Consider the following 24,628-nt stretch of genomic DNA (forward strand, 5'->3'; position numbering starts at 1 on the left):
TTTTTTTTTCATGAGAATTCAGCACACTTCCCCCCACATTATCATTACTGAAATGTTTAATTTATTACTATTATAACATTGATTTTTTTTTGTGTGTGACTTTTCTCTTTCAGTCATTTTCTTTACACATTTCAAATATAACATGATTTAGCGATGAACTATGACCTGGACATGTTATTGACAGACTTCATCTATCTTTTATTCAATGCTCCCAGCCATTAAGCATTTCAAGTTCAAATGTCTTGTGGAATGTCCATGGAAATAAAGCGATGCAGTCATTCTGAATGTTCTGACTGAAGCATGAGCGCGTGCAGCAGGACTGGCCTGAAACACTCGCTGACCTTTAACGATGACAATATACCTCTTGCTCATGGGAACTGTGGTTGCCCTGGTAGTTAATTGCACAAGACGACAAATATTTAAATCTATAACTTTATCTATAGAAATGCTCGTATTATAAAAGTCGAGGCCTGTATTTTTTTTGACTAATCGTAAAATGATTTATTGATGACAGACTGATTGATTGTTGATTGTATTTTTAGATTGTGCGCAATAATAACGAATGCTTTTCTTGTAGCTCTGACCTCCTATAGCTTTTCTTTGGTACTAACTCAGGGATCGGAGGTTTCAGTCATATGGGACAGGTTCTGGTGGAATACAAAATGATGAATAAATTTGTTGCTATAACATTTTATTGTGCTTTTTGTTCTTTCAAATTTACACAACTAAGCTATTTATTATAAGACAGTGGAATACAAAGCGTTGAGTCAATTAAAGAAGACATTTTGTTCTGTAAGACGGTTAAAAAAATCAGCATAGCTAAAAAAAACATCAATTTAAATGTTGAATTTAAAATGATATCCATTTGTAAAAGCACTGTGAAAACATTAAGAAATATGAGTATTATTGCAGCCCTAAGAAAGGCGTTTTTGCAGTACTGAGGTAAAGGCATTTTCTTTTAAAAGTCATGGAAGTGCTATAGTTTCTTAAAGGGATAGTTCACCCAAAAATGAAAATGTTGTCATCATTTACTTTCAGTTTATGGTCCCCATTGACTTGCATTGTATTTTTTTTTCTGCCATACTACGGTAGTCAATGGGGTCTGTTTACCCATATTCTTCAAAATATCTTTTGTGTTCAACAGAAGAAAGAAATTCCTACAGGTTTGGAACAACTTGATGGTGAGTAAATGACGACAGAATTTTTCATTTTGGGGTGAACTATCCCTTTAAATTGACATTTTCTTAAATTTACATTTAAAAAGCTGAAAAACCAAACAATATAAAATAAAGAAATCTATCAGTTTGTGATTTCACCCTGTATATATGGACGGTTAAAACAATTAAAATCCATCTTCAAAACCAGCTAGTCCAAAAATGGTTTGACTGACGCAAGTTCATAGAATTCAAAAAACAATGCCCTAAAAAATAGCTACAATTTGAACATTTGTACATCACTTCAAACCCCTGATAACCACTACAAAACATCATATATAAACCACATAAAAATACACAGACAAACATGAACATGCAACAGTACATTCACAGTTTCTTCTGTGGCTGCTGGGAGAAATTCTTCTGTTATATCATATCAAAAGTAGAAATGTCACTGAGTAGAGAGAATATAAGGTGGGCAAGCGTACCTTTGGTTTCTCCCACAGTGCACCTGGAGGCTGCAGAAACCAGGCTAATGTCTCATGATAATCAGCGTTTATGGAGTCATTATATGCTGATAATAAACAGTTCTAGGTCTGATGATAAAAAAATGCTTCAAATAGAAATACTAGCTGGTGTAAGAGAATACTGAGGTCTTGTTTGTATGTCACATTTTGTTCAACACTATTCACATTTAACGAAAAGGCACCTATTTGTTTTTTATGACGCAACAATGAAACTACATCAGTATTTTAACTCACACACACACACGGATGTGATTTATGAATTATTCTGACGACTCTGATGTGACCAACAGCTGTCATTCCGGCTTCCTTCAGAAATCATATTCTGCAGCACACTGACGAAGATACTCCTCGTACAGTTTCCGCTAAAACAAAGATGACAAATATTACGAGATTAGAAGAAGATAAACATCATCTGCAATCCTTCTAAAGGTACATTTCAAATGCAGGCTGTTTTTATGTGATACTCTCACATGCTCGCTGAAAAACCAGCATTGAGTCTAGTGGTCAGCTGGTCTGGTGGTTTCAGAGGGGTTTTAGGCACTTGTCAGCTGGTCATTGTAACAACATTTTATATATATATATATATTTTATAATCTTTAATGTATATGTCAAAATTTGTATATTAAATGATTTTTATGAAAAGTGCAAATGAAAAAGAATGTGGAATCGAGCTGCAATAAATCAAGAATTAATTTAAAAAAAAAGAATCACATTCATGCCAGATTTGTTACTGAAGTTCAGATCAGAGACACTATTTATTAAAACACACTCATGTTGAAAAGTTTGAGGTTGGTAAGATTTTACGATGCCTTGTAAAGAAGTCTCTTATGATCACCAAGGCTGCAAGGCTTTACCATCACTTTTGATCAATTTAATGCAGCCTTGCTGAATAAAAATACTTCTTTCAAAAACTTTTGAACAGTATGGTAATTATCAACACAAGGAAGGATTATGAGACTACTGTATGGCTGTATAAATAGTGTAATAATGATATTCACAGTGGTGAATATTGAATACATCACCTAACCCTACTGGGAGATCAACAAACCACTTCAGGTTGGATTAAGTTGATTTGTTGAACATTGAAACATCGATAGCAAAGCTAATGTATGTCGTACCTTCTTGGATTTGAGGACATCCTGGATGTAATCACTGCACTCCGCCAGTTTCTTCTTCTCTCTCTTAGTAAGCGTCTTGTTGCCCTGACTGAAGGAGATCAGAGCATTCATTAAACTCATGAAGTGACCATTACAAAAACGGGATTCAGAAGTCCTGCATACGTCACCAGAGAGAAGCCTGTCGTTTTCACCGAAATATCCAGTTGACTAAACATGAGGTCAAAAAAAGTTTTTAAAAATGAAACATAAATTGTTCACAATAAGATCTATAATTTCCATGTAGCTGACAAGTGTTGTCAAGTTGACATCTTGAAAACAAAGCTGGTCATTTTGCATTTTTTAACCAATAGTATATTTTTGCATTGTGAAAGTGGAGAAAAGGATGTTAAAATCTTCATTTGTTGCACCAGAAAAAAAGTCAAGTTAAATGCATTGCATTGTGGGATATGTTCTTTGCATGCTGTATAATAAGGTATCTGGCTATTCTATATCTACAGAAAAATTACACACTGTTGCACTGTAGAATAAACAGTAATGTTAGTATGATATTCCAAAATAGCCAAAGGATAAAGTGCTACATACTGTAAATAAATATAAATGATATCAGAGTTACGGTGCCCCCTAGTGACAACAAAAGGAAACGATTAGAGGCAAGTTTGCTCACCGTGCAAAATATTTGGCCAGAAAGAACATGAAGTAGCACAGAGCACCGAAGGTGATCACAAACCATATCTGCCAGTCTTCAGGAATCCAGTCCCACAGATACACCACTATTCCCTATTAAAGCACAAGCACACACACACAAACAGAAGACAAAGAAATCCTAAAGGGATAGATTCAACCAAAAATGACAATTCTCTCATCATTTACTCACCCTCATGCCATCCCAGATGACTTTCTTCAGTTAAACACAAACTAAGATTTTTAGGAAAATAATCAATCTCTGGGTGAAGGGGCGGTGCTCAGTTCACGTTTGATGAAGTGAAACGATAGGTTTATGTAAGAAAACAACATAATTTAAACATTTAAAGCGGCCCCACCGCATAACAGTGAAAACAAGGAATGACGAGTCAATGGCAGGGAAGCGTTGTCTCATAAATGACAGGAAATTTAGTCAATGGCAGGGAAGGACTTAATAAAATTAGTGTTTTTCTTACACACATCAATCGTTTTGCTTCAGAGGACATTGATTTGTCCAATGGGGTTGTATGGATTATCGTCACGCTCGCTGTGTGTGGTTTTTCGAGCATCAAACATGTGGCACTTATTCAATGGCACTATATGGACTATCATTTTCTTAAAAATCTTTGTTATCAGAAGAAAGAAAGTCATATACATCAGGGATGGCATGAGGCTGAGAGCATTTTCATTTTTGGGTGTACTATCCCTTTAAACAGAATTTCAGAAAACACAAAAAACAGTACATACTGTGGAAAAGTAGAGCATTTTAGCCAACCCCTCTCCAACAAGAGTGTCCAGCTCCTCTGCAGCGAAAGTGCTGATGATGAAGCTGAGGATGAAGAGCGACGGAAGGAAGATTCCCAGAACTGCGCACAGGAATGAATTAAACCGATTGCTTCTATTACAGCTCGCATTCACCCTGAGGGAAAGACAAATCCATGCCAAACTGATAAATATTAGATTATACATGAGTCATGGTATAGAACAGATGACGTGATGGATGGATGTGTACCGGTCCTGCTCCAGTGTATGGTTGATGGTAGAGATGACCAGGTTACAGTCTTTCTCCAGCTGGTCCAGTGTTTTCTGCACTGCCTGGTTTATGCTCTTCTCAATGGTCTCACACACCTCATCAATCTGGTTGATGCATCTGCTGGGCTGCACACACAAACCAAAATCAATTTAAATCATTTTATATTCACTTTACATCAACAATCTATACTAGTAGTGTCATGTGCAATTGCATAGTAAAGCAATAGGCTATAAGAGGCTGTGCTATATTACCACATCTGAGCTGAGCGGTGTTATAAAAGTTCTAAACAAACAATTGATATAGTAATATAGCTATTTATCATAACTACAGGCCGTTTACAGTTGCCAAGCAATGTAACAACCAACATTTTGCCAGAGCTGAATTAATGGAGTGATGAAGTAGTTTGCTGTCATTACCAACAAAGCCGCATGTGGATGCATTTTGCCGTTATGAGTATTGATATAGAAACTAATCATTTTGAGGATATGAACTGCTCATAACAGAATATCAGAGTTATTTTGTGATTACAGTAATTTGGTAATTTTTCATATATCCTAGGTAAACTGACTGATATCGCAGACCAAATATACACTAGCATTTAAAAGTTTAGGGGTCATTTGGGATTTTTTTAATGTTTGTGGAACAGTCTCTTCAGTTCACCAAGACTGCATTTGATCAAAATTACAATAATAACAGTAATATTGTGAAATATTATTACAACTCATTTCTATTTGAATATATTTTCAAATGTAATTTATTCCTGTGATGCAAAACTGAATTTTCAGCATCATTATCACATGATCCTCCAGAAATCATTCTAATATGCTGATTTGCTGCTCCAGAAACATTTCTAATTATTATCAATGTTGAAAACAGTTGTGCTGCTTAATATTTTTGTAGAAAATTGATCATTCTTTTTCATGAAAAGAAAGTTCAAATGAACCGCGTTTATTTGATATTGAAATCTTTTGTAACATAAAAGTCTTTACTGTCAATTTAATGCATTCTTACTGAATATAAATATTAATGGGACTGAAAACTTTTGAACAGTAGTGCATTATAACCGGTCTGAAATCTTAGCTAGACCACTTAGAAAGAAATCTTAATAGAATCAGCCCATTTTATCTTTGTAGCTTTAAGTTGGGCCTTTAAGAAAAGCGTCTAATTCTCTTTAAGAGTCTCTGTTGACAGTAAATGCTGCAGAAAGACATGCATCCATTTCTGACACAGCAGTGCATCATGGGCAAGCTTACATTACTCATGTCTGATTCCAGTTCTAGGAGGGAAACCATAGACATTTAACCAACATGGCAATCTGTTACCATCATTTCTTACTTTTTGAGAGTTGGGGATGTATATCGTGGGCATTTCAAAGCCACATTTGTTGAGTCCAGGTCTCCTGCACAGCTCTTGGACAATCTGCATCATCACTCGCTGTGGGAATAAAAACAACACCATGTACAGTATAACTGACGGAGACATTTGACCTTAAGATGAGTTCATGTTGAATAGAAACTCCCAGAAGATTAGATTCGTAATAACACCTGTTTGGCTTCCTGTCTGAGAACAAATTATTATGGCAAGATGACCACACATTAAAGTCAACATGACATTTGAAATCACCTTATGTACTTTATTAATACATCTTCCTGTTAAATCAAATCCCAATCTGCATTTTATTGCAGACGTAAATATATCAGATTCCTGAAGTAAAACAGGTTTGAATGTTCATATTGACTTTAAGGGCAGTGAAGGCACGCATGCACACACACACACACACAATCACACACACTCACACACACCTGTCTGTCCGTTTCTCGTCCAACCTCGTCAGCTTTGCTCAGGTAAAAGCGCAGTTTGTCTCCACACTTCTCACTCAGCTTCTCAACGATGTTCAGTGTACGCTTGCACAACGCCTGTCCCATCGGGTCGAAGAACACGAAGACGAGGTCTGCCTGCTCACCTGGATACACACAGATACGTCAAATTATATTCAAATAACAGTTGTGTGATTTAACTAGGACATAAAACACTGACATATTGTCTCATCAGCTTAAAAAAGATAATCAATCTTAAAAGGTTTGACAAATTTGCCTTCCAACGTTGACATTTCCTTCTGAAACAGGATGTTGGGTTGGGACATATGATATGAATCCAAGGGCTTGTCCTTTTTTTAAAATAGCCAATAAGCTTTAATTTAAGCCACAAGCCTGGAAGCAGGATTTGCAACTTGCTACAATATATAATTGCCACAATCCAATTTGCTACATCAATATTTATTGGTCCGAGAAAGACTGTACACTTTAAAATCTCCCGACTTAAATCATCTTAACGATGCTCTTGTATACTTGATTCTGATTGGTCAATCATCCAATGTGTATATCCACTAATAATCATTTATATCCTATTATTATATAATATTAACTTGTATTTATTTCATTTTTAGGTTTAATATTTTTAGTCAACTTAATTTATTTCAGTTTGAATTTGCATGTACCCTTTTTAAGTTGAAATTTTCCCATCTAATATTTTTATTTATATTTATATGAACAAAAATGATTTTTAATAGTTTTAGTTAACATTATCAACTCAATAGTGCATTGTCTAAAAGCCAAAAAAATATTAAAAGAAGTTCCTCTTAACAGAAAAAATGGCTCTGCTCATTAAAAGAGTAAAACCACCAAGAAAATTCCTTTTTAAAGTAGGCTATAGAAGACAAAATTGTCCAAAATGATGAGACACAGCCTTACCAAAAGAGGTGATGGCATTGTTGACATCAAAAGGGTACACCATATCTCCATCCACCAACCCTGGAGTGTCCACAAACGTCACCAGGCTGAATTTCTTCTGCTTGGAGGTGGAAATCTCAGCGCTCAGGTAATCCGTGACACCTACAATATACAACTGCAGGCGTTTATAAAACTGCGCTGGAATTAGAAACGTTTATGGATTCATCATGTGGAGTATCAATCTGCACAGATGTTTCAAAACTACATTTCAATAAATAAATAAAACATGCCGATGAATTCTTATTGACTCATTGCCCTTCAAATCTGATTCGTCCCACTTTCCTGCATGGCCCCTCTTGGTGGCCTGTTGTAATGGTTACCCACAACAGCTCTTCAACTGGCAGCTTTAAGGTACAGCCACATAAAGCTAGCCAGTGAAGAACGACTGTGAAGCAACGCCAGCCGGCCAATACTTCAAAAGCATGTACAGTATTTAAGATAAAGCAACATGTTCACATTTTCTAAAGATTGCAACTGGTGCTTCACTGTGCAAAAGTCATTGCCACAATGGTTGCTTACATGTTCTGAATGATTTTAGCACGTTCTATGTAATTGCTAAGGTTTTCGGGGTGGTTTTAACTAAAAATATTCATTTTTTTGTCATCAGGCAGGTGAAATCCATAGGTTAGATTATTAAGAAAAAGTAACATCACACCTGATATCCTTAAATCTGCATAGAAACTACACATCATGTCTCATTATGCTACCTTCACAACACATCTGCGGTTCACACTGAAGCTCTTTATAGTGGCTGCAGGTGTGCAGGATCTCGCACAAACCCGATTTGTTCCGTCTCATCTACATTCACCAAAGGTGCACCAACACACCCTCAAATCTGTCTGTCCATCTCTCTCGCTCTCAACTGCTCTTTCTTTCCTATTACAGAAAATACATTGATTTTAAACGTGTGCAGTAAGACCTGCAGGAATTCTCTGGTAAAACAGTCACAGAGACTCAATGTTTCTTCTAAACTTCCTTAAATTCACAAATGTTTCCAGACAGCAAGACTACAAAGATATAAAATGGATGTAGATGATAAAGTGTATGATTTCTCTTTCCTTATGAGTATTCCACCACCATTCAAAAGTATGAGGTCAGCAAGATTTTTAAAAGAAGTCTCTTCGGATCACCAAAAACAGCATTTATTTTATGAAAAATAAATAGTAATATTGTGAATTATTATTATTATCATTTTATATCTATTTTTAAATGTATTTTAAAGTATAATTGATTATTGTAATGGAATATAGACACAGACGAGACCATTACTTACATACAGAAAGAGTATTAAACTATAAAATTAATGTGGATGTTTCTAGATAATTTAGCTTTTAATGAGAAATTAATGATAAATAATTGAATTCATACTGAAATGCTCACCAAGGCTACATTTATTTGTTTAAAACTTCAGTAAAAACTGTAATAGTGTGAAATATTATTACAATAAGTGTTTTCTATTTTTAAATGTTTTAAAATGAAATTCATTCCTGTGATGCAAAGCTGACTTTTCAGCATCATTACTCCAGTCTTCAGTGTCACATGATCCTTCAGAAATCATTCATGATTTTCTGCTCAAGAAGCATTTCTCATTATTATCAATGTTGAAAACAGCTTAATATTTTGCTGCTGCTGCTTAATATTTTTGTGGAAACCATGATACATTTTTTCCAGGATTCTTCATATTATGTCCTTACTGTCACTTTCGATCAATTTAATGCTGAATAAAAGCATTCATTTCTAGAAAAAATAAATAAATCTTGCCGACCCCAAACTTTCATTCCACAGGCACTACGTAATTAAAATCAGATTTAGTCATGTGCATGTGATATGCTCAATAATCACTCCGGGATCTTTTTTTAAGGTGAAAAGGTAACTGAGAGATACGTTTTGCTGACACTGCTGCTGAAAGGTGCAAGGAGATACCGAGGGATCTAGTCCACTGGGGAAATGTCAAAGGTCAAGAAAGTGCAGCATCATCTCCAAACTGCAAAGCAGCACCACTGCGGACAGACCCGAGTCATAATGATAGTATCAAACTTTTTGAGGTAGGACAAACCGGCCCAAACCACACCCAAACAATGCACCAATCGCAAATCTCATTAGTCTTTCCTACACAAAGCCACACCCTAACAACCACACGTTTGAAGCCAAGCAAAACCTTCACTGCGACACCTTATGGAGGTTTTCAAGCGCATGAAAACTTGTTCATGCGCTTCAACTTGGCTAAAAACTTCAAACAAAATAGAACGAGATTCATATAGACAAAAATAACCAGAAAATTGTGTTTTTTACTTTAAATAAAGTGCAATGTACATGAAAATGGAAGGATGCATGCATGTTTTACAAGTAGAACGCATCTCGTAATTATATCAGGCTCGTGATACAGCGTGTGATGGCTGTACAATACGCCATATATGTTCTGTGTAGCAGTAATGTGGGAAGACATTTCTCCCTCTGTATCTCACCAGTGCTGCACTATTGTCAATGTGAATGACTCATTCTGGTTCTCTGCACCAGGTGAACCCACACTGCCCACTGAAGGAAAACTGCACGATCACTGATGACCTCTGACACGCCCAAAGATCACTCACCTACACCGACCAAGACATCAGCTGGACTCTTACATAAATGCACAGTGAAAAGCGTGAAGTCAGCAGAGTTTATCGAGGAGCGTGTGAATGAGATGTGTTGCTATGTTTCGGATACAGCGCTGGCCGTACATACGCTCGCATGAGTCAGTGTGAGGTGTTAGTCATAGCTGTAAACTCTCCTGCCTCGACTACACATTTTCATCAACCTCAGTCTAATTTCGAAGCATTAAAAGAGGAAAATAGCTTAAGAGGTACTATAAACTACAAACATTTGAAGAGTAAATTGTGCTACCATGCGGCAATAATCAACACCTATGTTGTTATTTATTCACATTCGATACGCATGGAACAGACGAAATATTCCTATTCGTTTTATATGAATATTTTATGTATGCACAGAGAAATACAGGTGTGCAAGACTACAAAAATGAATTGCAATGTAAAAAAAAATGATGAACAGGTAAATCAGAGCAACATACATCACCAGAAATCCCATTTAAAGGTGCTGAAATATTGAAATCAAGAGATGAGATTGGAGACATTGATAAATGATGTTGCTTATGATATATAACATCTCTACAATGCTGATTAAACCTAAACGTTCTGTTTAATATATTTAAATATACTGCACATGAATCTTTTGACAGCAGAGTTAAAGTTAAATAGCAATCTGAGATTATAATATCCTACCTTTGAACTCCAGTAGAGGTCTGAAATGTGGGTAGAGGTGAAGCGTTGCATTTCCCTGTAAGGAAGAGAAGCAAACATGTTGAGAAAGGAAAGATAAGACACATTTAAAGAGGAGTATGTGGTGTGAAGTCAGAAGCCAGGCCCACTGTAGGGAGGCTCCCCGTTCGCTCTCTCTCTCTCTCTCTCTCTCTCTCTCTCTCTCTCTCTCTCTCTCTCTCTCTCTCTGCAGGCTGGGTGATGATGGTGTGATGCTCTCGGACACACTGCAGCTCTCTTCCTGTTCTGCTGGAAGGCTCTTCCTGTAAAGAGCTGATAATGCTTTCATATCACTCCTTCGCCGCGATTACATTACTCACGTTGAGGTCTTCTTCACAGAGACGGAAAAGGAAAGAGAGAGAGGGAGAGGGAGAGTCCTATATGCTAGGGAAAAAAAGACGCTGTGTCTTTAAGACAACCCCTCTGCTTCCAGAAGAAGCGACTGACTGAGCTGTGATATTGTGTACGCATTCACCACATGCACGCATGCACAATTTTCCCTCTTGCTCTTGCTTCCTTCTTAACACTGGATCCATAATCTGCATCCATCAGAAGAACATTGCATTGCTCATGGGTTGCTCTTTTATGGAGATTTAATGGAGAACTAAGTTATATTTTAAGTATCTCAGATGTTTCTCCTACAGTTCCTAAAGAGAAATATAAATAGACACAACTGAGACCATTGCAGAAAGAGTATAAACTAAAGCTATCAAATTAAAGGGATAGTTCACCAAAAAATGAAAATTCTGTCATCATTTACACACCATTGAGTTGTTCTAAACCTGTATGAGTTTTTTCTGTTGAAAACAAAAGAAGATATTTTGTAGAATGTTGGTAACCAAACAGTTGCTGGTCCCCATTGACTTCCATAGTATGAAAAAAAAAAAAAAATACTATGGAGGTCAATGGTTTGGTTACCAACATTCTACAAAATATCTTCTTTTATTTTCAACAGAAAAAACTCATACAGGTTTAAAACAACTGAATATAGTATTAATTAAAAACAAAAAAACTTACTGACCCTATAAACTTTTAAACAGAAGTGTATGTAAGATTATTTAAGCAGCTAACAGCTGTAATTTCTCTCTAGGAGAATATAAAGAGATCTTATTTGTTCTTGTTCATTTCTGTAGGTCTATCTTATGTTCTTAATCTGAACAGTATTTAACTGGTACATCTGAGATGTTTGAACAGTGGATATCATTGCACACAAATGCAAGCCTTCACAGATGTCATCACACATCAGAACGTCAGTTAGTAAGCTCGAATGGAATTTACACCGGCAGAATTCCACAGAAAGCTTTACAGATTTCAACTCCTATGCCGGGATAACATTTTAGCTATTTTGATAATGCTACAATCAGCTACAAGTGAAGCACTCGCAGCGTATTTGACCATATTTCAATTCATTCTGAAGAATTTCCTCCTCAATCAGCTGAAGAAACAAAAAAATGAGATGGTGTCTGTATCTACTCACAATGACGTTTATTGGACTTGTGCCAATAGAGATGAAAATAGTGTGAGAACAGGAAATAATAGGGAACAGGATTGGGCAGGATTTTCTTGCTCTGATTTTAGGAGGAAACATTCTGAAGCTTTAAACGTCAAAATGTACCAAATGAATCTGAGCCTATGACACTATTATTGGTGGCTGAAAGCAAACAAACATTTCTTTAAAAATACTGTCTCTTTATAAGTACTAAAGCTTCGAAAAATGCATTCAAACAGGTTCAGCTAATGTGTTTTTCTTGGATTGATCTCTTTGCAGCTTGGTTTTGGCAGCTGGTCTTAATGACAACAGTGTCGACATTTGACCCATGAGTCATTATTAATCGCCTCAGGCTGCGTCTGAAATCTTAGACTTGTTGCCTCGCTGCCCTATCAGGCAATGACTTTGCAGGCAGCGTTTGCCAACAAAGGCATCTTAAGAAACTGATTTCTGACAGACTTCTGAGGCAGAGTAACGGATTAATGATCTACAGCCAAATAAAGAGAGCTTTGGTGATAACTCAGTGAATATTTTATTAGTACAATAGTACTTTCTTGCTAGAAATGACATTAGAAGTGGAAAACGTTGGTCAAAAACGTACATTTACACACAAACTGACCAGCAACCGCAACTTTCAGACGCCATCTTTATTTTTTAGCTCAACAGTCACAGAATGGAACGCACAGGATTGTGGGATATCGAAGGCAGCGAAGGATACATCTATAATGCCTTAAAAAATCAGTCAGATGAAGGTATCTCAGGAGACAGGAAGTGATGCTAACATTGGATTCGTACGTGTCTTGAATTCTTCCTACCTTGGAACGTGTCCTCTGAAGGCAAGACACAGCCACCATTCCACAAATGCACATCTGTTTCAGTCATGTGACTTTCCGCTCATCCGCCATATTTATGACCATCAGGAGGGCAAAGTAATGGCAGTGAATACAAAACCTCACAAATAGAAGATGTGTGTGTATATATAGGCCTATCCTCTGTATATATGCATTATCTGTGCTCCTCTGCTGGTATATGGAGATGGATTATGTATTAAATACATATAAATGTCCTTGAATGTTAGATTTGGTCAGGTATGCCAGGGTTATTATCGTTAACTAAAACTAAAACTATTTAAAACATTCCTGTTACTTAAAAAAAAAGCTGAAATAAAATAAAATATGAGTATTAAAGAAAATAATAAATGCTGCCTTGGCAATTAACTGAAATAAATAAATAAAAACTAACACTGAAACTGAAATAAAAAATAAATTAAACCTAAATAGCAATATAAAAAATAACAAAAAGAACATAATGAACTGACTAAATGAAACTAAAATTAATACAAATACTAAAAATATAAAAATAAAAGCTAATTCAAAATAAAAATAAGAAAAATAACACTGCTAACTTGAATTCTGTAAAAAATGTATTCTGAAATCTAATGTGGATCAAATCCAATGATCAGTATTTTTTTTTTTCATCTCTGTTCATGTGTTTTTATATTCACTGCCATTACTTTGCCCTCTGTTGATCTTACATATGAGCGAAACGGACTATACTATACTATCCTAAACAGATAAATATCTGCGCTAATAATCAAATGCAAACAACATTTTCCTTGCTACATATACAGGGTTTTTTTTAGCAGCTTTCTCGCAATAATCAAATTTCTGGTGAACCAGTAGATGTACTTACAGTTAGTGACTCTCGTTTTCTTCCACTGGTTATAAACGTAAAGCCTTGAGTCTCTATGGCCACACCTGTCTTCTGTATGTGCTCCTCCACATACCTGAAAGATAGTCATCTCCTTTTTATTAATATTTTTATCCCCATTTACATATATATTATTAATCCTCTTTTTATAAAAGTTTTATTTCTAGACCTGGAAAACATCATGTAAAGTAATACAATCTTAAAACAACGGCATTTTTATAATGATTGTGCATTTTTCTAGTTTCTACGCCGAGCTCTAAAATATTTTACCCGGTAGAAATTGTGAGTAAAACATATTTTTTAAATCCTTATCCTTAAAAATAATCATTTTAATATTTTTTTTGTGTACAATGAAGTCAAAAGGGTAGAGAACCACTGTCTTAATGTTGAGATATAACGTAGGGGAAAAGAAAATGTGATTCTCATTAAAAAAAAAAATGTGTGTCTGTATAATCTTTAAAATGACCTCCAGATCATTTTGGGATATAAGGTGTTTTTGATGTGAGAGGTGTGATTGATTACCAGTTAATGAAGGAGCTTTTTCCGGCAGAATGGTTTCCCATGATCATAACTATAATCTTTTTCCGAGGAGGTAACAGTCTCACTCCCAAACTCTCTGCCATTTTCACCAATCCTGTCAAACACATTCAGACAAAAAGAACTTCGTTATCAGTACATGATTGCTTCTCAACAACAATTTAAAGATGCAAAGAGGGTAATACTATAACACACAGTATTAACTTCAATTACATCTATCTATCTACACACACACACACACACACATGTGGGTGTGTTTGATAAAGTGCATACAAACATGCACCTGTATACTGTAAATAATGTAAGGCATATTCCAGTAAAAGACCTTTCAGTTTCGATTAACTTGAAGATCTCGTATAACCACCGATTTACATGTACTGTACTATTACTATTACTGTACTGTACTGTACTATGGACCCATAATCTGCAGTACCGTGACAAGCAGAGACAACTGGTCAAAAGCCGGTGAGCTGTGCCTACATAGTCAAGTCATGGCATTTATCATGTAAAGTCCGAAACTGTCTAGGTTGGCAGTTGACTGTTTTTAGACACCGCCTTCTGAAAGAATGACACAGTATAAATATAACTAACAACATTACATGTCTCGGACGATGAACTTTCAAGCTGATTTGCACCTTACTGTGTTTCATATGGTTTTAGATCATATCAAAGACAAAACAGCAACATGTGTTTACATATGAATGTGTAGCTGCTACTCGTTATTTACCGTTCTCGTTGTCGATATATAAAGTGTGACATTCTTTTAGTATTCTTTCACTCGGTGTTGTAATGGTTGACTCCAGAGGATTTGCAACAGCTCGTGGCTTCTTACAGCCTGACATATTGGAAAGCGGGTAGGACTGATTTTCCACGGCAACAAACGTGGGGGAACCAAAATAATGTCGCACACATGAAGACGTCAGAAATGCACAAAGCTTTGGCGCCCTCTAACGGAGGTGAAAATTTTGTTGCACAAACAGCTAATACTAAATAAAAAATAAGTAATATAGCAAATATTTAATAGTTTTAACGTAGTATTTAAAATTGAAAAAACAAAAAACAAACAAAAAAACAGGAATTTAAGCGAAATACCATACTAGGCCTACATTAAAGACATACAGGTTTGGAACAAATGTAAATGATAACAGAATTTTCATTTTTAGGGAAATCAATCAGGTTAATTTCATCGGCAACAATAACTCCAGAATCAGCATATCATTACATAAACCACAGTAATGCACGGTTGTTGGATATAATATGAGTGATACTTTGAGAGGACCTTTGGAGCTTGGAGTTTCTGAACAGAGTGTAACTTTGTGTGAACCTGATCAACCTGCAAGACTCGACTTTGGGGCACCTTGCATGTGAAATGTGGTGTGTGTCTCTTTAAAGGGATAGTTCACCCAAAAATGAAAATGTTGTCATCATTTACTCACCCTCATGTTGTTCCAATCCTGTAAGAGTTTCTTTCTTCTGTTACACAAAAGAAGATATTTTTTTAAAAAATGTTGAAAACCAGACAGCTGACGGCACCCATTGACTTCCATTGTAGGAAAAAATAATAATAAGGAAGTCAAAGGGTCTGACTAAAGTCTGATTATTACCAGCATTCTTTAAAATATCTTGTTTTGTGTTCAACAGAAGAAAGAAACTCATAAATGGTTGGAAAAACATAAGGGTGAGTGAATGATGACATTTCAATTTTTGGGTGAACTATCCCTTTAAGAGCGCAGGTAAGGGTGTGGTCAAACAGCAATTTCAAAGTTTCCGGGAAAGAAACGCAAGTAAACAGCCGGATTGGTTGAAGATGGACATGAGTCAAACGTAACACAAAATACCTAATGCGAATTTAGAACGGCCACGACTTTATCCCAGTAATATTTTTGGTTATTTACTTAATTCACAGAGAAGCTTTTGATGCGAAACAAAAGGCAACTCAATCGAATTTGCAAAGGAAAATATTTTATCCCATAATCCGATGGGACATCCAGACAATCCTACAATGACAATAGCTGCATTAGTTCTATATCTGCTTCTTCTGTCACATCAAACAGGTGAGTCAGGTACATTTATTCTGGCTTCAAGTCTGAGATATTCTTAGTATTTACATGGCACTGGATTTCCAAGAATACCATAGTACCTGTCCAAACACCATGGTGGTACCTTTAGGTAATTATTGTATTGTAAGTGACATCATTTCACTTCTAGATCAAGTACTGTTCTGTACCGTATTAAAAAAAAACATGGTATTACCATAGTACTTTTGCTGCATATTTGTAAGTGATCACTAAACCACATTGTCTGTGTCCTTCTTCCTGTAGTGTCAGAGGAGGAGCAGGTGCAGCGGTATGTTATCGGAGAGAAAGGTGAGAATACTACACTTCAGTGTCATGACCAGCCAGTCAATATGTCTTCAGTTCTTTATCAGTGGAAGAAAGATGGAGCTGTTGTTGCAACCCACAACCCTTCGAATCCATCCGAGCATCTTTCCATTTTAAACAATGGTTCTCTGAGGATCAGTGGTCTTCTGTATATTGATGAAGGCCTGTATACATGTGAATGCAAGAATGACAGCTCATGGCAAACTCACTCAAACATCCAGCTTAAAATTGCCGGTATGGTGTTATGGATATCTAAATCGTACTAATGTGACAATGCAAAGCTTTGATATGCAATAAGATGTCTTTAGTTTCTGTAAGATAGAGAGTCCGACTTCAAACAGGTTTTTCTGGTTTAGCTGCTATGCATGAACCTAGAAAACCACCACCATGTGACTGAACATAGCCGCCATACATAACGACGACTAACTGAACACAAGAAATAATCAGTCTAGTTCCTTTGAACATTTGAAAGATTACAGAAACAGGAAATACACAAACCATACATTACCTCTCAACAGTTTTTGAGAGAAATGAATACTTTTATTCAGCAAGGTGGTGTTACATTGATCAGAAGTAACCGTAAAGACAATTTATAGTGTTGGAAAAAAATCTATTTGAAATAAATGTTAACATTTCCACAAAAATATTAAGTAGCATAACTGTTTTCAACCTTGATAATAATAAATTATAATAATAATAAATGTCTCTTGAGCAGCAAAATAGGCATATTAGAATGATTTGAAGGAGTAATGATCCTGAAATGATTGAAATGAGATGTGGTTTGTGAGAGTCAAATGAATTCATATTAATGTTTGTGCATTTGATTTATATTTCAGACGGTCCAACTAACATATCACTGGACATAAGGCCAGCAACTCGCCTAAAGAATGGAACATTATTTGTCAATAAAAGTTCAGATGTGTATTTTAGTTGCTCCAGTGAGTCTTATCCCTCACAAAACTTGACATGGACAGTTGACAATTTGGCGCAGGATAATCCTGACAGGGCGTCTGGGAACGAATTGCCCCTTGAGTTCTCCATAACCGAAATCCAGCCACAAGATCAAGGGATGTACACCTGTACATCCCAGAATACTCTCTCCATGACAACTGTGAACAAGAGCCAGGAACTCCTAGTTTACTGTATGTTTTAGAAATGTATTCTCATAAATGGTTCTTTGCAGCAACTCTATTTGCTTCTTTCATTTTACCTTGAGAATATTTTCAATAGTCATTTCCTCTATATCATTTGTTTTGCTTGTTAGATTTGTGATGTCTGTAATCCCTTTTTCAGACGCTCCAGAGAGGCATCCGGAGTGCAGCTGGGAGGTGGGAAATGAACCATCAGATGCCTTGTTCATATGTACCTGGTATGGAGGTTACCCTGTGCCCAGTCTGCACTGGCAAGAGGTCTATGAAAAATCTGTAATAGCCAAGGGTCCCATGATCAACTCCACGTCCCAGGAGACAGAACGCTTGGAGATCCATGTGAATAGGCATATTTTGCGTGATAAAGAGGACGTGAAGTGTACTGGACATCATGTGACTGGAGTGGAGAAATACTGTTCTTTTACCCTCAGTAAGAGCATTTCTCTAACAGTTCTACAGAATCATTGAATGCATCAGACCCAGATTATATGCATTATAGGCCCAGATATGTTTTCATGAGATTTACCTTCTATACTTAAAGGGTTAGTTCTCTCAGAAATGAAAACAGTGTCATGAATTACTCGCCCTCATGTCGTTCCAAACCCAAAAGATATTTTAAATATAATCAGAGAGCTTTCTGACTAAATCGCTCAACTCGTATGGATTCGTTTTTCAATCTCTTTATGAACTTTTTGAAGCATCAAATTGGTAGTTGTGTATCTGTCAATAGAGGGACAGAAAGCTCTCATATTTCATTAATAATATCTTCATTTGGGTTTCGAAGATGAACGAAAGTCTTACGGGTTTGGAACCACATGAGGGTGAGTAAATGATAAGTATTTTTGGTTGAACTATCCCTTTTGATGAAAGCCTTCACTGTTATTTTACGTTTCTCAGTGTATTGACTTTGAAGAAACACAAAAATATTGGTTGAAAGATGAAATATTGAAAATAGTGCCTTTTTAGTTTTTTTTTAATTTGCATTTCCTTTTATGTACATGACCATTAACATTTTGGGGTCAGTAAGATTAAAAAATAATAATAAATTGAAAGAAAAAAAAACAATACTTTAATAATTTTCATTAAGGATATATTGCACTGATAAAAAGGGACAGTGAATACATAATGTTGCAAAAGATTTCTTTCAAATAAATGCTGCCCTTTTTAACTTTTATCAAAGCGTCCTAAAAAAATGTATAATAAAAAATGAATAAATTACATTTTATAATATACTAAAATAGAAAACATATATTTTAAATTTTAATAACGTTTCACAATATTGCTGTTTTTACTGCATTTTTGATCAAATAAGTGTAGCCTTGGTGAGCAGAAGAAACTATAAAAAAAAAACACAAACTTTTGAACCCTAGTGTACATTGTTCTTATATCAGCCCAGGTATTACTTAAAAGTCAAACTGCAATTTGTTTGAGTGGGCCGGCATAACCAATGGTGCGATGGACTGCATATATGTTTAAAAAAATTTGCAATCCCATTTGGTGCCACTAAGGTTTCTTGATCTTTATCCATTCCCAAAATAGTACCGTTTGTGTTTATGCTTATCATCCTCTTTTCCACCCATCTCCAGCTGAGTTGAAACCATATATTTGATGTGTCTTCCAGAGATTCCGTATCCATTAGGAGACCCCTTGGTACCGGCTCTGGAGGGCAGTACTATCACCCTCAGCTGTTCTGAGACCAACGCTCTCCCACCAGCTAAGACTGTCTGGAAGAAAATGAACGATGTCATCAACAACACCATGAAATATATTTTGTCTGAAAATGGACCCACTTACAAACTCACTATAATCAATGTAACAAAGGATGATGCAGGGGTCTACTACTGCTACAGTGAAAACCCTCTTGGCGCAAGAGAGCTAGAAGTGATTCTAACTGTGATGGGTAAGTTACAAACTTGAATTTTTCACCATACTTTTTAATATATATTTTTTTACTAGTATCCTAGCATCCTTAAGTATCCTTTTATCCTAGTTAATACATGTCCAGATCACATTTGAACTCAAATCCAACATAAAATAAATAAAGGATCGAGAAGGATAAACCTAATTTTTCGACTTTTAATATTTTTGCAGTTTAGCACCATTTTCATGGCAAGCATATATTTTCCCTCAAATTCCCCATGATTTTATTATTTTTATTTAATTTTATTCGATTACCTTTATTCTGTATGCAGATTCTCATAGTAATACAACACTTCTTTTTGTAGATTTTTTGTTATTTTAAATGGTATAATTTATATATATATATATATATATATATATATATATATATATATATATATATATATATATATATATATATATATATTTATATTTATTTAATCAATTAATGCAATAATATATATATACTGTGTATATATATACATACATACATACACAATATATATATTATTGGATTAATTGAACATTATCTCATTTGAATTATGGTAGAATTTGGGGGGAAATATTGTCATGGTGCATCTTAATAGTCCTTACAACAGACTTCATTTTCTATAAGAAAAATAGAATTTCTTAGAAATATGACCCAGACATGTTCTTGCCAGAATTTGTGGGGTTAAAGCAGATGCATAATGATTTCACTTGTTTAAGAATGAGACGCGTGTTTTACATAATACATCAGAGCTCAGATCCGGAGATACTTCAAATACTAGCAATGCTAAAGCTTTGACACTTGTGCATGAATGTGACCAGACAAGATGTTTCTGACATTGTTTTGTAATACCTCTCCCTTTCCCCCCAAAAGTATCAAATCTTCTCCCTCAAAATTTCCTTTCCTTTTTATGAAAAGTAGTTTCAGACTATGTACAGTTTGACAGCATTTAATCTTTATTCTCAGCCTCTGCAGATAATGGAGGGGCCGTAGTTGGTGTCTTTGTCTCCATTTTGATAATGATGTTGGGAATCGTTGTTGGTGTGACAGTATATTCAAAGCGTGATAAAATTTGCATTGGTAAGTATTTTTCCATACTGTATACCTAAATAAAACTGCTTTAATGAAGATTCTTTATGTAAATGTTTTTCTTTTATTATTTTTCAGGTTTAGGATTTAGGTAAGTTTGACCACAGAACATTACTGCAAAACATTACAGCATTACAGCAGTATTCCAAAATCTAAGTTTAGTGTTTTCCCACATACAGTTGTAATCAAAATTATTCAACCCACATTGCAAATCAGGTTTATTGGCAAAATTTACAGACTTTCCGCTGTTTGCAATGAACAAATCAAACAAAAGTAATTTAAATAGCTCAACACAACAAATGTTTCAAGTGGTTTCCCCAAATCAACTGAAAATGCAACTTTTAATGACTTCCACAGTCTCAAAAATATTCAACCCCTTCATGGCAAGCATCTTTAGTACTTCGTAGAACACCCTTTTGCTGTTATGACCTGCTGCAAACGAGATGTTTAAGCAGACACCAGCTTCTGCCAGCGTTTCTGAGGAATCTCAGCCCACTCCTCAATGGCCTCCAGTTCAGAAATGTTCTTGGGTTTGTGTGCTGCAAACGCCATCTTCAAATCCCACCAGAGATTTTCTATTGGGTTCAAGTCAGATGACTGATGGCCACTGTATGATCTTCCAGGACTTCTTTTGCAACCAAGCCTTGGTGGAATTTGAGGTATGCTTGGTATCACTGTCCTGTTAGAAGGTTCAATGACGCCCAAGCTTCAGCTTCCTCACTGATGGCATGACGTTTTCTCCTAGGATTTCCTGATACTACAGTGAATCCATCTTGCCTTCCACACGCTGCAGGTTTCCAGTGCCAGAGGATGTAAAGCAGCCGCAGAGCATCACAGAGCCCCAACATGCTTAACTTCAGACAGTGTTCTTTTCAGCATAAGCTTCATTCTTCTTCCTCCAGACATATCGCTGATCCATAGAGCTGAAAAGTTCCAGTTTTGTTTCATCGCTCCACAGAACAGAATCCCAAAACCTCTGTGGCTTATTTATGATTTTGAGCACTTTTATTGTGCTTTTGGGTCAGTAGTGGTGTACGTCTTGGAGTTCTGGCATGCGTTTAGTACGCGCCTTACTGTGCAGCTGAAACCTCAGTGACTGTTGCTTCCAAGTCTTGCTGCAGGTCTTTTGCAGTCACTCAAGGGTTTTTCTGAACCTGCCTTCTCAGAAATCTGGTTGCAGCTGTTGATAGTAGCTTCATTTTTCTTCCCCGTCCAGGTAGTGTAATCACTGTTCCTTTAACTTTGAACTTGCAAACTATGCTTCCAACGGTGTCTCTAGGAACATTTAGTTCCTTCGCTATCGGTTTATATCCTGTTCCTTGTTTGTGAAGGGCGATGATATCTTCTCTTATCTTTTTGGACCTTTCTTTTGATTTAGTCATATTTCTAACATGAAACGTGATACTCAACAAACCTAGCCAGTTCAGATATTTCATGTGTTCTAGCTCAAGCACACCTGGTGCAACTAATGAAGCCCTTGATTAGTTGCATCAGGTGTGCTTGAAGACAACACCTGTTTTGCAGATTTGTGTTGTTTTGAGGGATTCTATTCAAGGGGGTTGAATAATTTTGAGACTGTGAAAGTCATTATAAGTTGCATTTTCAGACAAACCTCTTGAAACAATTGTTGTGTTGATCTATATCAGTTATTATTATTTTTTTGTAATTTTGTTTGATTGCAAACAGCTGAAATTCTGTCAATTTTTGCAAATAAACCTGATTTGCAGTGGGTATTGAATAATTTCATTTACAACTGTGTAACGTGTCAATAAGGATGTGTAAAGCTGAGGCATTATACTATTTTTTTTTTCTAGTCGTTTAGATGATGACAGAGGGGATATACTGAGTTTAGTGGACTCGGATGAAGAGGAAATTTTCAATGATTCTGTTCCACATCTCCCTCCGGTGACAAACGGACATGCGACCACACTCGTAGAGATTCACAGAATACCATCAAGTAAGTCAATGGCTTTCTGAATATTGTTCAGACTTTTTTGTGTTTAAAAATAAAAGGAATTTACACTGTTAAGCCAAAAAATTATGACCATCTCCTAACAAGGCCACATATTAACGTCTGGGTAGATTAGATGATAAGCAAACAATCAGTTCTCATAATCAACTTGTTGGATGGGAAAGGTATAAAGATATGAGTGACTTTGACAAGGGCCAAAGGAGTGTGATGCTCTGGGCACTGTTCTGCTGTGCTGGCCATTCATGTGGACATACATTTGGCAGTGCCACCTACCTAAACATTGTTGCAGACCAGAAAGAATTGTTTCTGAACTGCCGAAATGACTCGTCAGCAATTACAGTCTCACTTCTGTAACATATCTATGTAAGTTTGTAACAAAAAATGTATAATGCTAGCCTATGGTCTTCGTTGGGACAACATCTGCTTAGTATTTTGACCCGCCCTCAAACACCTTAGTTGTAGCTGAGGCCTGGAAGAGTTTGGTTTGTGTTAACATGTCGAGAAGACGTTGTTTTCTGTGCTGTGAAAGCAAATCCACTTTGCATGCACTTCTAAAGGATGAGGACTGAATTTGAATTGATACAGTAAAACTGACGCCATCATTACTGTTGGTATCAAGTGCTGAGGAAGCCCCTGGAGGTGAACTTCAGATATAATAGGCGTTTTGTTTCCGACGCAACAGACTGAGCCATCTGACCAATCAGAGCAGAGCAGGCTCTCGGAAAAGGAGCGGTTTACAGAGACCGAATCCTTGATTGAACCGTTTCAGACACTGTGAGAAAAGAGGTGATGTTATGAGGTTATGAGAAAATTAAAATGGTTTCACCTTGGATGCATATAATCCTATTGTAGGAGACCTTCAAAACAAAATTAGAAACATTTAAAATAGTAATTGAAAAAATCTGCATAAGATTCTCAGAGAGGATGTATACTCTCAGCTGTAAAATATACCATGTTTGATATTGATGATGAATTTTCTATTCTTTGTACTTTCTGATTTGCTGAAACAAGTCTATATGTTTATTTTATAGTTGATCATGAGGATACTGCAGACAGTACCGAACACACCGGTCAAGCTCATCCAGATCAAACCGAAGCAGCACATCAGTCAGAAGACTGTTAAGGACCAGCTTAAATATACAGAAAATCAATTCTTCAAAATTGTGAATTGTATTAAATTATTTGTTCGTTTTTTTTTGTGTGATATTTTACTTGTATAATATTCTAGCGATCCGTGTAAAGACCTTAAAATTTTAAAGAGGCCCTGTCTTTATTTTCAGTATTAGATTTTAATACACTGACTTCAAATAGTGAAATTAAAACTTTTACTACTTTATACTACAGTATGTTTGTGAACTGTTACAGAATGCTATTGTTAATGAATTGGTTTTGAATGATTGCTTTCCATAAAAATGTATAGGTGAATATGTCTGGGTCATATTTCATGGCGAAATAATGAATAAAAAAAAAAACTTAAGTAATTATTGGAAGCCTTTTTTGTATCATTTCAATTTAGTTTACATTGTGAAATTATTTTTATAGCAATTGAGCACCCCCCCCCCTCCCCATTCGCATTACTATAAAACATCCAGACATTTTTTTGTCTTTTTTTTTTTAACCAATGGTGATTTCTTATCAGATTGTAATACACAGACATCACTTTTTTCATATTACAATTTTTCGAATGTGCTTAACTGATTCATCCATATATAATTTCAGTGATGCATTATATAAAAGAACAGGAAACCATCATTTACGTAAGGCTGTGTAAAATAACAGATACATGCACACAATG

At 35.9% G+C, this 24,628-nt stretch overlaps 2 protein-coding genes across 5 annotated transcripts; one reads left to right on the plus strand and one right to left on the minus strand.

Annotated features, from left to right (window-relative positions):
- Positions 1-676: 676 nt before the first annotated feature.
- On the minus strand, positions 677-15,234 carry LOC307158846 (uncharacterized protein). Of its 2 annotated transcripts, XR_013821286.1 has the most exons (13): positions 15,083-15,234; positions 14,341-14,452; positions 13,801-13,894; positions 10,584-10,638; positions 7,264-7,404; positions 6,316-6,476; positions 5,849-5,947; positions 4,493-4,638; positions 4,228-4,399; positions 3,464-3,576; positions 2,800-2,887; positions 1,239-2,043; positions 681-985 (listed from the first exon to the last, which is right to left on the minus strand). XR_013821286.1 is itself a non-coding variant. In XM_079871808.1 (12 exons), exons 1-12 carry the CDS (start codon positions 15,195-15,197, stop codon positions 1,990-1,992), a joined length of 1,350 nt encoding a protein of 449 aa, XP_079727934.1. In that variant the 5' UTR covers positions 15,198-15,234; the 3' UTR covers positions 677-1,989. The 2 variants fall into 2 exon arrangements, 1 of the variants encoding a protein (XP_079727934.1); XM_079871808.1 differs by having other exon boundaries at positions 677-2,043.
- An 895-nt stretch (positions 15,235-16,129) lies between these two features.
- Positions 16,130-24,292, plus strand: vsig10 (V-set and immunoglobulin domain containing 10). Of its 3 annotated transcripts, XR_013821339.1 has the most exons (9): positions 16,155-16,409; positions 16,677-16,970; positions 17,573-17,878; positions 18,030-18,314; positions 19,506-19,784; positions 20,739-20,856; positions 21,219-21,520; positions 21,607-22,818; positions 23,865-24,291. XR_013821339.1 is itself a non-coding variant. In XM_079872433.1 (8 exons), exons 1-8 carry the CDS (start codon positions 16,334-16,336, stop codon positions 23,954-23,956), a joined length of 1,344 nt encoding a protein of 447 aa, XP_079728559.1. In that variant the 5' UTR covers positions 16,130-16,333; the 3' UTR covers positions 23,957-24,292. The 3 variants fall into 3 exon arrangements, 2 of the variants coding, with proteins under 2 accessions (XP_079728559.1, XP_079728558.1); XM_079872433.1 differs by lacking the exon at positions 21,219-21,520 and having other exon boundaries at positions 16,130-16,409; positions 16,677-16,721; positions 22,676-22,818; positions 23,865-24,292; XM_079872432.1 differs by lacking the exon at positions 21,219-21,520 and having other exon boundaries at positions 16,144-16,409; positions 22,676-22,818.
- The last annotated feature ends 336 nt before the right edge of the window (positions 24,293-24,628 follow it).

The sequence above is a fragment of the Squalius cephalus genome (assembly GCF_949319135.1).
Source record: "Squalius cephalus genome assembly, chromosome: 5".
NCBI lineage: Eukaryota > Metazoa > Chordata > Actinopteri > Cypriniformes > Leuciscidae > Squalius > Squalius cephalus.

Coding starts and splice junctions, on each gene's coding strand:
- vsig10 (XM_079872432.1), top strand. CDS start 16,334: ATGGGACATCCAGACAATCCTACAATGACAATAGCTGCATTAGTTCTA. Junction 17,879..18,029: donor CCAGGAACTCCTAGTTTACT/GTATGTTTTAGA, acceptor TCCCTTTTTCAG/ACGCTCCAGAGAGGCATCCG. Junction 18,315..19,505: donor ATACTGTTCTTTTACCCTCA/GTAAGAGCATTT, acceptor TGTGTCTTCCAG/AGATTCCGTATCCATTAGGA.
- LOC307158846 (XM_079871808.1), bottom strand. CDS start 15,197: ATGTCAGGCTGTAAGAAGCCACGAGCTGTTGCAAATCCTCTGGAGTCA. Junction 4,639..5,848: donor ACATCCCCAACTCTCAAAAA/GTAAGAAATGAT, acceptor TTGTGTGTGCAG/CCCAGCAGATGCATCAACCA. Junction 2,888..3,463: donor CTGGCCAAATATTTTGCACG/GTGAGCAAACTT, acceptor GATCTCCTTCAG/TCAGGGCAACAAGACGCTTA.